A 14993-nucleotide genomic window follows, 5' to 3' on the forward strand; every position below is an offset into this window, starting at 1 on the left:
AAAAGGACACTTATGGGATTGGAAACGGGACACTTATCACAAAAGAAAAGTGGCACTTATCAAATTTTAATAGGCGCATTTATCAGAGGTGAAAAGGGGGAAAGGGACATTTATGAGAAAGTGAAGGGGGTCTTATGAAGGGGAAGGGGGGGGGGGTCACTTATCAAAAGAAAAAGAGGCACTTATTAAAAAGGGAAGGGGGAGTTCTTACAAAGAAAAACGACACTTTCGTGGTTGCTGAAAAAGTGTTCCCCCCCCCCCCTCCCCCAGTTGAGCGCCGCCTCTGTTTGTTCGTACTTATGTCTATCTAATTTAAAAGCTTTACGGATTCATCACATCATGCATTACCCGATTCTAGCTCGACACGTGTAACGGAGGCTGGCGGTGGAGTAAATTAAAAGCGCATATTTTATCGTTAACACAGCCTGATCGACTGGGCAATGACTTCCACGACGACCGCTATCGCCTTGCCATGGGTCGTGCTCGTATCCATTATGAGTTTCTTCGCTTTGGTTGGCAACATCATCGTCATTCTCGTTATCATCCAGGATCGTTACCTGAAGGGCCACAACTACACCTTCGCTCTCGTTTGCAACATGGCCATATCAGATTCCCTGTACGTTGGATTAGCTGTTCCGCTTATAATCGCGAGTGCCTTCACACAGGGCAACTGGGATTTGGGTAAGTTTATTTGTTTATAATAACGAAATGATGATAATAATGATAATAACAATAATATTAATTATGATAATGATATTATCATTATTATCATCATAACCATTACCATAATGATAATCATTATTAGTATTTATTTTTACCCATGGAAGCCTCATCAGCATAAAAGCATAAAAGCTGTTCTTCCTAAGGACGTTACAATTTACGTTTTCCCGCTCAATTTTAGCAGTCTGTTCGTTCATTTATGTTTTGAACGCCTCGGCAAATTTTAATTCGATTGCATTTTCGTTCGTTCAAATTCGTTATTCATGCAACCAACTCTTTAATTGAGTCATTTAAATTTAAATAAGGATCATACAATTTACCGAATAGTCATTCAATTTAATTTTCTCTTGTTCGAATTTGGTATCGGTGCCGAAAATAACCTTCTAGTGAGTCAATTGAATTTATATGAAAAGCATGAGAAGGCGATGGAAATAATTTTCCATCGTTCGACTTCATGATCCATGCAATATTTTTTTTTAACGAATCTTTTACATTTAAACTGGGAGTATACCGTTTAAGAAATGGGCAATCAAAATCATATGCCAATGGCCTCGGCATTTTCTCAGTCGTTCATATTCATGAGAAGGTAGGCATGCTGTAAATAATTTCATTATATTTAAGATGCATCGTACAAGACCAACTATTATAAGCATAAATACAGGCCTTTCATGCTCATTTTCCATCAAATTACGTAATGATCACTTCATACTAATTGCTCCCAAAGGTCCAATATAAATTAGATAAAGGCACTGGCGTACCTGAGGGGGGGGCAAGGGGGCAGAGTGCCCCACCCTTACGGGCTCCAGGGGGAAAAAAGGAAAAGGGGGGAAGGGGAAAGGAAAGAAAAAGAAAAAAGGACAAGGGAAAAAAAGGAAGAAGAGAGAAAAGGAAGAAAGAGGGAAAAGAAAATAAAAGAAAAAAAATGAGGATTTTTTTAAAAGACCATGGCCGTACGCACCGGGGGGGGGGGGGGGGGGGGGGAAGGCAGTTGACCCCAGATATTTTGAAAACGTCCATTTTTTTCCCGAAAATGTTTAACAAAGCTCGCAAGTAGTGAAGGCTTATACCACATCCTTCAATTCTACTTTTGAAAATGCATCATGACCAGTTCGGTCGCTCGAACTCCCTTCATTCCTTTTGCTTTTTAGTTTCTTCAAAAACTTTTCATGCATCTTTCCCCCTCCCCCATCAGAAAAATATTCAGCATACGGCAAAGTGAAAGACAAATGAAAATAGGAAAATATAAGTGATAATTTTAACAAATTCGACACTCTTCGCTGGCGCGAGCTGCTTGCTAGCCTGTTTTGTATTAATTGTTTTCACTTGCTCGTCCCCCTGAAAAAAGGAAAGGATTAGCATCGCCTAGAATACAATTGTGTCTGCCCCGACTGGCCCCAACCTGCAACCATGGCAACCATAACACCCAATTTATGTACCAAATGTTACTAAAAGAGACTAATTCATTTTTTCTCGCTCGCTACGCTCGTTCGCAAATAAATGAAATAGACATCGCTTTGAAAACAATAATTGTCCTTGTTTTCACGAAGTGACGGTAGTGAGGAAAATCGTAACGCAAAGTGAATGCAATTTTTTTCACTACCGTCACTTCGTGAAAACAGCGACGAATTGTGCCCACCCTTGACCTGCAACAATATCATTAAAAATGAAAGTGTTATTTCGCCCTCTCGCCAGAAAGGAATTGATATTGTGTTAAACGCGATTGCGCCCATCCCGACCTGGACCAATAAAAACAAGTTTATGTATTAATTTCTATTAAAAGAGAATTGATTTTGTTTGCATCGCTATGCTCGCTCACCATAAAATATGTGCGCCCCCTTGCCTGAAACGAAAATCCCAGTAAATAAGTACCGAACGTTATTTTGAGAGATATTGTTTCCTCGCTCGCCAGAATTGATGAATTGAATGATTTTAGTGATTGATATATGAGTTGATTTGTTTTTTGTTTTACCCTCTCTTGCTACGCTGTCTTTACAAATAACATGCTCACCCCAACCTACAACAAATTACCAGTTGATAATTATGTACCAGACGTTAATCAAGGAAAATTTGGTTTGCTCGCTAGCTACGCTCCCTCGCCAATATGGAATAAACATCACCTTAAAGGCATCGTTTAACAATGTTAAATCTGAGATACACGGCCCTACGTGTTATCAGTGTCTGTGATATGGTGTAATATTGCAGCCCTAAAAAATTGCGCTTCAAAATGATCAAGAAGTGCCTCAAAAAAGTAAAAATCTTTGAGTGACCGGTTTTACCATACTCGTTTACCCCAATAGACTGTAGTGTTATGAAAACCGTCAGGCGAACGGTTTTCAAAATTTGTAATTCCAATCATAAATATCTTGATAATCATACAGGCGATCGGCTTGTAAAAGTCATGCGGTTCCTGACTGACCCAAAGGTTTATAATTATCATTGCATCATGAGCTAAATCCAGAATTTTATTTCAAAATCTGAGACAAAGTTACCGGATCCCTTTAAACATGATTGTGTAAGCCCCGACCTGCAACAAAAAACCTGAAAATTATGCACCAATCATCATTAATTTTGTTTTGCCTGCCCACCAAAATGGGATTGACATTGGCTTAATCACGATTGTACCCACCCCCGACCTGCAACAATGAAACAAAGTTTATGTACCAAATTAATTGGTAATTATTAAAAAAAGAAGCGATTTTTTTTCTTGCTCGCTACGCTTGCTCGCCAAAATGAAATTAACATCGCTAACGTGCCCGCCCTAACCTGCAACAACTAGTTAATATATTATTTACCAAACATTATTCAAAGAAGTTTTGGTGTGCTCGCTCGCCAAAGCGGAATTAACATCACCTTAGACATGATTGTGTAAGCCCTGTCCTGCAACAAAAAAACCCTGAAATTTATGAACCAACTATCATTACAAAAATTTTGCTCGCTCGCTACGCTCGCTCGCCTAAATAGAAATAACATCGCTTTGAATAATTACGTCCCTGACATGGATCAATGAAATCAAGTTTATGTACCATGTTCTCACCATAGAGAAGTGATTTTTTTCGCTAGCTCCTGGAATTATGTGCCCACCACTGACCTGCTATACAATATCATTAAAAAGAGGAATGTAGGGGGGGGGGGGTTGCCTGCCCACCAAAATGGGATTGAAATTGCCTTAAACACGATTGTGCCCGCCCCGAATTGCAACAATGAAACAAGTTTTATATAGCAATTCATTAAGAGAAAGGTGTATTTTCGCTCGCTAGCTAAAATGGGTATAAAATCACCCTAAACACAATATTGTTCCCGCACCCGGCATGGGACACTTGGACCAAGTTTAAGTGGTAATTATTAAAAAAGAAAGTATTTTTTTCTTCTTCGCTAGGCTCGCTTGCAAACAAATGAATGTGCCCACCCCAGACTTGCAACGATACCGGTTTCTATACCAAACGTAACTTAAATATATTTTTTTGCCCGCTCGCTCGCCAGAAGTGAAAATTAGCATCGCCTTTTTTGTTTTGTTTCGATCGCTTGCCCCCCCCCCCCCCCCTGACGGAAGAAAACAAACATGTACCTTTTACATGTCAGTAATAGACATAAAAATACGAAAACATGCGAAAAATGTTACACATTGGTTTAAAACTAACCCTCTAAAATGTTATTCTTGTAAGAACACTAATGAAATCAAGCAAAGAATAGACAATCATACTGTCATTGTACACATCATAAAAAGGTGAAAGTTTTGTTTTAATTTGATGGCTTTGTATATGAATTAACAAGAAATCACAGACAAAAATAGAGGATGTACATGATATTTGGCACATCAAGCTTACACACAAACACACACACACACACACACAAAGACATTGTATAGATGTCGAGATAGAGGCAAGAAACACAAACAAACACACACACACACACACACACACTTTTTAATGTTTTATAGTAATTTTGTTTTATTCCTCCAAATGTAATACAAACAAAAACAACATATACAATTGAATAAAATGAATAAACGTCTTCAATATTAATTTCTTAATTTCTTAATTTCTTAATTTCTTAAATACATAAACATATCAAACAAAAAATCATCGGCAGTATACATAACTGAGCAACAAAGTAAAAATAAAGTACATAAACATAATTTATAAGTCAATTGTACAAGTTATTCACTGATATAAACAAAAAAATGGAGGTTATTTTACTTGTACAAAATCGTGATTCTCCCTGCCCCCCCTCTCTCACACAGACACACACCCACACTACTCACTCAGTGGATGTCTGCTAACATTCTCAACTCAAGCAAAATATACAAAATAAGTAAGTTATTTAACCAGGCTGCAAAATGGAGTTACACTTTAACAAGCTCACGGTGGAGAGGAAACAAATCTTATTTAACACTAAGCTACTTCCACTTAAAAAAAATGTAATTCCAGCTTTCCCATTTTTATTCGATTTTAACAACTGTTCAAAACATTGCGTTTTTTTCTACTCCATCTTCAAACCAAGCAGCTCTAGATCTCATCTAAATGCCCTGTCGAGAAGAATCATACACTTTATTTAATTTATCCCTTTTCTCCTCAATTCAACCAACTATATATTTAGTTGGTCTTACTGCCTCTTCGCTTTCTAAATCCTTAATTTGTTTCTCAACAGTGTTATTTCAACCCTCCTAATGCCTAGGTCACATATAAACCGGGCCCCGTGCGATTTTCCCTACCCGGCGGCTTGCCGTGGAATTAGAGACCGTACGGGACCCGTCCGATTTTCATTTCTACGGCATCTGTGGTCACATATTCTGCGGCACCCGGGAGGTGCCCGGAGAAAAACGGTCGAGTGAAATGCAAGGGTGCCGGCTGGTAACCTTACGGGCTCCGTCCGATGAGCAGGTGTACCGATGGCTCCCGGAAGGTGCCCTGCCGGGGCCCGGCCGGGGTCCTCAAGGCGCCCGGCCGGGTGCCGTGCGGTGCACTGAACTACAGAGTGAGTCAGAAAAAATGTCCCACTTTTTAAAAGTTGTATTGTTTGAAGTATGAATATTTAATCATGGGTTTCATGATATATCTTGATAGAGTTATCCTCCCAGTACATTTAGGTACCATTTTTATTTGAATCCCTGCATGCATCACTGAATATCAAACACTGCCAGATCTCACTTTACATAAAACAGTGCATTGAACAAAGACAGTCAGACACGTGCACACACCCACTTTTTGTTACCCCTTTTCTGATTGAGCATTGATTTTTATCAAGATCGCTGAATGTTTAAGTGGCATAACCCTAAAAATCTTTCCCTTTTGAACACATTCATTACCACCATCATGTCATCATTTTCATCATCTTAATCTTCATCATCATCATCATCATCATCATCGCATCATCATCATCATCATCAAGCACAACATCCGCCAATACGCACCAAGAGGACAGCGGCTACTCAACTTTTCGTACGATAAGAAGAATTCCCGACAAAAAGTAACAGTTTGGGTGGGCCTTGTCGGGAATGAAATGCTCATTTGTGGGCGTGTGCCTGTGCATGTGCGTATATATATATATATATATATATATATATATATATATATGTGTGTGTGTGTTTGTGTGTTTGTTTGTTTCTGTCTGTCTGGCTAATTGGATAATTGAAGATTTTTTGTTTTGTTCAAAACATTAATTTATTCCTCACCTAGCAACTTGGCACAAGTGAGATCTGTCAGTCTTGTAAAGATTGTCTGATGTTCAGTCATGCATGCAGAGATTCAAATGAAAATGGTACCTAAATGTACTGGGAGGATCACTCTATCAAGACATATCATAAAACTCATGATTAAATATTCATACTTCAAACAATACAACTTTTAAAAAGTGGGATATTTTCTAACTCACTCTGTATGTGTCCTCTGGTTTCCGCACCTCCTGTATTTAAAACTGCGTTGTATATTTCGAGATGCCGCCGTGAGGGACCCGCACGGGCAAAATTCATTTTAAATGGCCCCCGGACGGCAGACGCCTGTTGTTGTGCATATCACCCGGGGCTCTTGAGGGGCCCGTGAGTGCGCCGTAGGGTACACGTACGGAACCCTTGAGCACCGCAAGGCGCCTGTAAATATTTTTAATGAAAGTTAAAGACAAAATTCGTGAGGGGCCGTCCGGGCACCGTCAGCAAATGCGTGGTGCTTATTAGCAATTTTCGAAATATTTTACCCCTTCTTTTACAAATCCTGGAAAGACTGCGCCGCCCCCTTTACCTCCCACTTGCAAACCCGGCGAAAATGATCCTTGGTGTTTATCTTTTTTCCCCATTTTTTATTGATTCTCGTCAACCTTACAAAGGTCGAAACTTATCTATTTTTTTTCCCTGTTATTTGTATTAATAGTTTTGCTTGAGGGATTTCAAATTATGTCAGATGCATAACTATGTTTTCGGATTTAAAAAAAAAATCAATCAAAAAAAGCTCAACATCTTTACGCTGTCATCATCCAGACACAGAAAGAAGTGATGGGGTAGGAAAATATGAGATATAGAAAGGGTACTGATTTTCTCACAAATCATAATTATTGAATTATTTCGGTGAAAATAGAATGCTTAGGAATGAGTAGAATATACATAATTATGGCGTGGGCACCTCGCCACCTTTGTAAGCAGGTCGCACTGCCTCAGAAGAAAAAACTTTTCCTACGTTTGAACAAAATTATCATATAGATGAGATTGTCAGCCAAGCAAGCATTATTGTTTCTTGACATCAGGGCCCCGTCTTAAAGAGAGCTGTGATTGATCCAAATCAATCGCAAGTCCTGTAATCTAGGGCAAGTTTGCAGTCCCTTATCTTTTATGTACATAGTTGCGATTGATATCAACCCTTTTTCAAAAGAGAGAAGATTTCCAGGGGGGAAAAATGATCAAAATCTGGACTGTTTCATCATCCAATCAAGATATACTAAAAAAATTGAAGATAATTCGATCTAGGTAGCCTCTATTCAGTTTTCATTTTGAGTTCAGTCATTTCTTTATAGAACATCTTCGTCTTCAAATATACAGGCCACTCCATCTTTTAGATTTTTTTTGCTGGCTCTCATAATATTTCTCTATTACTTCCTATATCGTGCAACCCGATTTCTTTTGGGCAAACACTATCAAATACACAGAAGTTATCAATTGACGAAGTTCATCATTTTCCATACAATCTCAAGACCTAAGATGCAAAGACCGGTGGAACGGAGTAAGCCCATGAGTCTATTGATTTCTGGCATTGGTCGTTCATCTGTCATGTCTATTCATAACTCAAAGTTGAAATGTTTAACTTTGAACTACCGTATATTAACTTTGATACAATAAATTCATTTGAGAACCGCTCTTTGGTTTTACATCGCTTTACAGTGAGAGTTAAAAAGCAATGATCAGAAATAAATGTACTATATTAAATGCGAACCGTGGATGTAACTCTCGAACTTTCTAACACGGGACCTGTTCCTCATTTTGCTTGCCCTTTCCAGGTAATGCTGGCTGCAAGCTCATGATGTTTCTGCCCAATTTCTGCATCGCTTCGTCCATCTACACCATGGTTTTCATTGCCCATGACCGCCGTGTCACCATATTGATCAACCAGCCGAGGGTCCACCAGAAAAGCAGGATTTATCTCGATCCTCTACTTGTCTGGTTCCTATCACTGATCATGGCTGCTCCTGCTTTCTACGAGTACTCGGTCTATAAGCGCCCGTTGTTCTCTCTGGGGGATGGGTTGGGAGGAGGCAGCAGCTCCGAAGAGGTTAGGCTCATGATAGTGGTTTTTCTTGGTGTAGTCTTCATTCTCCTGTTCTCCTCCTCTCTCTCCCCTTTTTAATACTTTTGCATTAAAGGTAAAGACCAGTAATGGTCATGCGATTGCATTGTGAAAGAAACGTTGTGGAATCGATCAGAAAAGGTTGATCATCTAGCATCTAGCATCTGCAAGGTTCTGGAATCATCAAAATGATAAGAAATTTGGCCCATTCTTCGTAAAGTTACAAGCACTATACACAGAAAGATGTATATGGGACTACCCTATATCTCTCACAGACCAAGAGAGAAACAAATTTACCAAATATATGAATTAGTAGGCGGTTTCCCGGCAATTTTTTTATCATCATGTATTAGTCAAAACATATTCTTTCACATGATTGGTAATGAGAGCTTCCATTTCATTTTTTGAAATTGGGGCGTTTCCAATACTGGTCTTTACCTTTAACGGTTCTTTTACTTTCTTGACTTATTTTTTCTTTACTTCAAGTTTCATTGTTCTTCTTTTATTTTATTTTTCTCCTTTCGTTTTTCTCATTCTCCTCTGCTATCCACAATCTTCCTTCAAGCTCCCTATGGGGATAAGTCTTTTTCCAGCACGACTTTAATTTTGGCTTTGCATCCTACCCAATCACTTTTAAAATTCACTTTGGCCAAAAAACACTTTATTACTCGGATCTATTTCGCTATGCACATAATCACTGAATATTAAAGAAGGCTATATAACTGACGAGACGGACAATGTTGGTCTCTCATTCCTTTTCAGAATCTTCATAGGGTTTACTTTATCCACTGGTCCACCATCGACATCAAAAATCGTTGTAGAAAAAGACTTAAATGGCTCAGTGGTAGAGCAGCGAAAACCAAGTCGATGCGTTAGTGCCCTTTGGTAAGGCATTAATCCTCATTACCAAGTCCCTCAGAGAGGACATAAAGCTGTTGGTCACCTGGTTTCTTACTTGCAAGCATACATATGCTTTCTTAGCAGTCAGGTAAAAAAACAAACCATCGAACCAAAGCAAACCAAACCTACATGTAAAAGTTGAAGGAACCTATGATCATATTCCATGGCCTTCTTGCATATCGGTGATGCATTAAAGAACTCACGTTCCATGTCATCATTGTCATCTATTGTTTGGTATCGATTTTAATTCAAAGAAGGAAAAAGATGTTGATACTATTTTGAATAATTCACTTTTTACTATTTACAAAAGCTTTGTTGGAAAGAATTTAAAAAGAAAAATCGAACGAGAGACTTCTGCATATTTTTATTTACATATTAAATTTTCGTTTACAGATAAAAGAAAATATTAGAAAACCATGTTTATCCCTAACGGATTGGAGGGATAAACATGGTAATAGCATCTAAAAACTGCTCTGAAAGTATGGTGCAAATCTTATGGTAAACAAGAGCAATACCAACTAAAATCGCCTCTTAAAAGTTTAGAATTGATACTGGCCTCAAGGTGGAGTTATATCGACAAGTGGAGAAGGAAAACAAAAAAAAAACTACAAAATAGTCTGATATTTCAGACCCTTGTACTGGACGGTCGTACAGACTCAATCACTTTAATGCTGGTCATTACAAGAAGCAGGATATTGATGTGTACAAATGCTAATGTGTCCTTCACAGCTCATTTTAATATAAAGTTAACATGTAGCTAATGGCTACCAACTAAAAACTCCTCTTCAAGGCAGCAACTCTCATTTGCACTCCTTTCATCAAATTCCATGGAGTGTATCGTGTATTCTCATGCCAAAGAGCTTTACCCATGCAATATTATATTTTGGGGAGGGTGTGCAAATGAGGGCTACCAACTTTAAAGGTGCTGTGTCTCTTTAGCAGACAGAAAATACAAAGTTGTGTAAATCATGATCTACAGAATTTGTTTTTGCCTGCAAAAGGGAAACACTTCCATTACAGGTAGTGGGCCTCATTTAAACACCCCTTCCCCAATTAGATGATATTCCAAGGCTACCTCTTTGGCATTAGAAAAACCCTGTTCAAATATTAAGAGCAAACTGACCAGTTGTTTAGAAATCATAAGTCAATAGATTTATTTTATTTTTCTGAAATAACAAATTATGCTGAACACAAAAAAAAGAAATCTCCTCGCTTCTCATTTACAATATACTTATCTTTGGCTCAAAAATTTCATCAAGTTTACTTTCATGGCAAAGAACTTCTATCAAGGAATTTTTCTCAAAATTGGAAAGGCATTGCACTCAAATCGTATACTGAGGTTAAAGAGGATGTCATTAAAATTCATTACTGCAAAATTATTTTGAAACGATTGTGTATGAAGACGAATATTGCCGAAGGAATTCAAAACATTTATTTCATTTACTCAACATTAAATTTGTGTATTGGTAAAACAAGAGGCTTGTCGAAGTGAAGGAAGAGCGAAATTCGATCTTGCGTCATAGAAAACATTTGTTTTCAAAATCCTTTACAAATAATAAGAACAATGAAAAACAATTTAAAAATACAAATGCTCCCGGTGCACATGCAGGATATCCTGCAAGCTCGAATTCCGCTCTTCCCCCCACTTCAACAAGCCTCGGCTGTACACATTACGCTTCACTCCTTATGCAGCGTTCCCCCTCCCCCTCTCCTCCTTCTCTTCTAGATTCTCTACTGCCTCTCCTTCATCCATGGCTCCTTCCTCTTCCTTTACACCTCCAATGACGTCCTCCAACATGCTGGTAGCAGCATTATCCTCCTCAATGTCCTTTAAATTAAAAGAGATTTAACAAAAAAAGAGTTATCATCTAACAAACTTTGTCGAGATAAAATCAACTATGTAAAAAAATATGTATAAATTGGGTATGTAAAACAAATTCATTTATACAGATCGATATCTGAAAGATTCGTAACAAGCAACTACACGTTTGCTTGGGTGTGAGCGGGAATCTACCACTTCTGCCCTAAAAGTGTCAGGAACTGCATCCATCCTTTTGTAGGTCATGCTATAATGACCGGCACTAAATCTTCAACAACACCCAAGCTAACGTGTAGTTGCTCGTTACGAATATTTCAGATATTGATCTGCATAAATGGATTTGTTTTACATACCCAATTTATACATATTTTTGTTACATACCGTAGTTGATTTTATCTCGACAAAGTTTGTTAGATGATAACTCTTGTTTTTTTTAATCTCTTTTAATTTAAAGGACATTGAGGAGGATAATGCTGCTACCAGCATGTTGGAGGACATCATTGGAGGTGTAAAGGAAGAGGGAGGGGCCGTGGATGAAGGAGAGGCAGTAGAGAATCTAGAAGAGAAGGAGGAGAGGGGGGGGGGAGACGCTGCACAAGTTGTGAAGCGTAATTGTACAGCCGAGGCTTGTTGAAGTAGGGGAAGAGCGGAATTTGAGCTTGCAGGATATCCTGCATGTGCTCCGGGAGCATTTTTATTTTAAATTGTTTTTCATTGCTCTTATTATTTGTAAAGGATTTTGAAAACAAATGTTTTCTATGACGCAAGATCAAATTTTGCTCTTCCTTCACTTCGACAAGCCTCCTGTTTTACCAATGTTTTACACTCCATGGAATTTGATGAAAGGAGTGCAAATGAGAGTTGCTGCCTTGAAGAGGAGTTTTTAGTTGGTAGCCATTAACTACATGTTAACTTTATATTAAATGAGCTGTGAAGGACATATTAGCATTTGTACACATCAACATCCTGCTTCTTGTAATGGCCAGCATTAAAGTGATTGAGTCTGTACTCGGCACAAAACGACTGTCCAGTACAAGGGTCTAAAATATCAGACTATTTTGTAGTTTTTGTTTTCCTTCTCAACTTGTCGATATAATTCCACCTTGAGGCTAGTGTCAATTCTAAACTTTTAAGAGGCGATTTTAATTGGAATTGCTCTTCAAACCATGAGATTTGCACCATACTTTCAGAGCAGTTTTTAGATGCTATTACCTCTTGTTTACAATCTTATTTACACACATTTATATTTTCAGCCTACAAAAGGGACTGTTACACTGTAGGTCATTATCAAGCAAAATAAACACTAAGATAATTTAAATAAATACAAAAATTGTGTGGAATTATTTTAAAGTTTTTCCTGTGCATTTACTGATGAGATGTACAACTTTAATCTTTGACAAAGTAGTACATTGTGTTGATTTACCTGTGGACTTGCTGTTTTACTGACATTTTGATGCAATAATCCTTGTCGGAATTTACATTATTGAATGTTTAATAAGATATTTCATTGTGACATTTGTTACTTATATACACCATTTTTATTTTAATACCGATGTAAATTATTCTCAATTGAGTTATATTTACAGCCTTATGCTATAAATATCTGAAATATATCTGTTACATCCATTCAAATTACAAGTGTACTGCATAATACTTTAGTGTCAATTTTTTTCTTGAAATTTAAGTAGTAATAAATAATATGTGAAAGATATGTGAAGACTTTGAATACTTATGAGAGGTAAAAGTCTCTCGTAACTTTATGAGAGACTTTTGACTTAAGAGAGACTTTTATGTGTAGACTTTGCTTTATGAAACAGAAAAGTCTCTCATAACTAAAGTCTCTCATAAGTAGGACACTTAAGAGAGACTTTGGGGTTTATGTCTAGACATAAATTCTTTATGAAACCCCCCCCCCCCCCAGAAATAGAGGCAAATGCTAAAAATGTGAATATGTTTATATGATTATGAAAAAAATAAAGAAGACCGGAAATGGTTATTTTACAAAAACAAAACACAAGAACTCCCGACGTTTCTTAATTTTGCAAATTCAGATGGACCGTCAAATACGCTGGTCAAGTCTGTTCAATACGCCAGATAGGTAATACGAACCACCATTTACGTCTAGGTAGTTAATATAACCATGTACTATTGGATAACAGTTTAGGTGACCTATCTCAACACTAATATATTTTAATTATGTCTGTCAACTTACCATACATTGAATGTAATTTCTATACTGTACTATTCGATCTCTCTATGTAACACAGGTTGATGATGACCTTATAGCGAACACCACAATATTCTATCTGGCTTGTGGCTCACACGACATAGTTGAGTCATTCGAGAAAGTATACGCGAGTATCCTCTTCGTAGTAGCCTACATTCTCCCTCTACTGATCATCAGCATAAACTACATCATCCTCGGCAGGTTCATCATGAAAAGGCGTTTGGTAGTTCCGATTCGAGAAGTGGGGACCAACGACGAAAAGCCAGGCTATCATACTGGTGATGACATACCCATGCAACTGCCCAACGCCAAAGCGGCTTCAACACCAGGACAGAGCATACCAATGAGTCCATTCGATCTCAATGGGTTGCAGCAACCGGAGAACTGCTCAAATGCCACAATACCGGATGAACAGCCTGTTCCCAAAGGCCCTGCCGAGGTCGGCAAAAATCCGGAGACGTTCGTGAAGAAAGTATCTGCCCGAATCATCAAGATGCTGCTTGTCTTGGTGGTCACGTTTGCCATCTCTAGGGCTCCTTACTTCATCATGTTCGTGCGAGAGGTGAGCTCCAGTGTCAGCTGTGTAGAATGGGTCCAGAAATTGAGAGGACGATGGTATGTGGCCAGGGGGAGGGAGCGCACCATTCTTTGTCGGTCTCTCGATGGATGGCATGCAAATTAATAGGGTCATTCATCCACAGGAAGGTGCAGGGGGTGGTAGCATCTCTTTTTACATTTCCTCTTATATTTTTCTTTCCCATCACTTCTTTCTTCGTGTGGATGATGACACTGTAAAGATAAAAGGCTTTTTTTTAATTGAATCGGTATTATTTTCAAATTAACATAATCATCAGAAAAAGATTATCAACGCCAAAAACCCATTTTCTGTTTGATTCAGTCATGTGTCAGTTTATGCTAATTTTCTCGCTTGTGTTTTGTATCTAGGAGATAACAGGAACGGATGATTCAGCGCGTTTCGGTGAAGCCTTTCACGTGGTGAAGCTTCTGGCTTCTGTCTTCATGTGCCTACTCAATCCCCTCATCTATGCAGTGTTCAATAGTCGCATCAGGAAGGGAATCGGTCGACTCTTGTCCCCGAATGTTCCATACTTCAGCAGAAACACTACCACTACCAGCGGTGCCCGTTGAAACCTAAATCCTACCACAGTCTAGGGTCGGTTCCTTCTTGATTGACCCCAGGCTAGCTATACGGTATGACAAGACTTGCGTATGACAGAATAGTGGATAGATCGATCTACTCTCACTATGAACAAGACGGACAAAGAAAGCGGAGAAAATATACAGTTCCTCATTCGACCCTCAACAATTGCTGTGGTAGACAAAGGAACATCCCTTCACTGATATTATGTAAAAATGTGTAGAACAGGTGTCACATGTATATTCACCTGCATCTACACATTTTCACATAAAGGCAGTGAAGGGATGTTTCTTTGTCTACCACAGCAATTGTTGAGGGTAGAATGAGGAACTGTATATTTTGTCCGCTTTCTTTGTCCGTCATGTTCATAGTGTCTACCCCCGTGTACCAGAGCGAATCTTA

The 14993-nt window shown here is 38.4% G+C and overlaps 1 protein-coding gene across 1 annotated transcript; it reads left to right on the plus strand.

Moving 5' to 3' along the window:
* Nucleotides 1-364: 364 nt before the first annotated feature.
* LOC105438506 (beta-3 adrenergic receptor-like) lies at nt 365-14581 on the plus strand. Its single transcript, XM_011666415.2, has 4 exons — nt 365-681; nt 8200-8471; nt 13473-13994; nt 14378-14581. The coding sequence occupies exons 1-4, from the start codon at nt 441-443 to the stop codon at nt 14579-14581; spliced, it is 1239 nt and encodes a 412-aa protein (XP_011664717.1). The 5' UTR covers nt 365-440.
* The last annotated feature ends 412 nt before the right edge of the window (nt 14582-14993 follow it).

Source organism: Strongylocentrotus purpuratus, unplaced genomic scaffold (genome assembly GCF_000002235.5).
Source record: "Strongylocentrotus purpuratus isolate Spur 01 unplaced genomic scaffold, Spur_5.0 spur5_scaffold_11, whole genome shotgun sequence".
Lineage (NCBI taxonomy): Eukaryota > Metazoa > Echinodermata > Echinoidea > Camarodonta > Strongylocentrotidae > Strongylocentrotus > Strongylocentrotus purpuratus.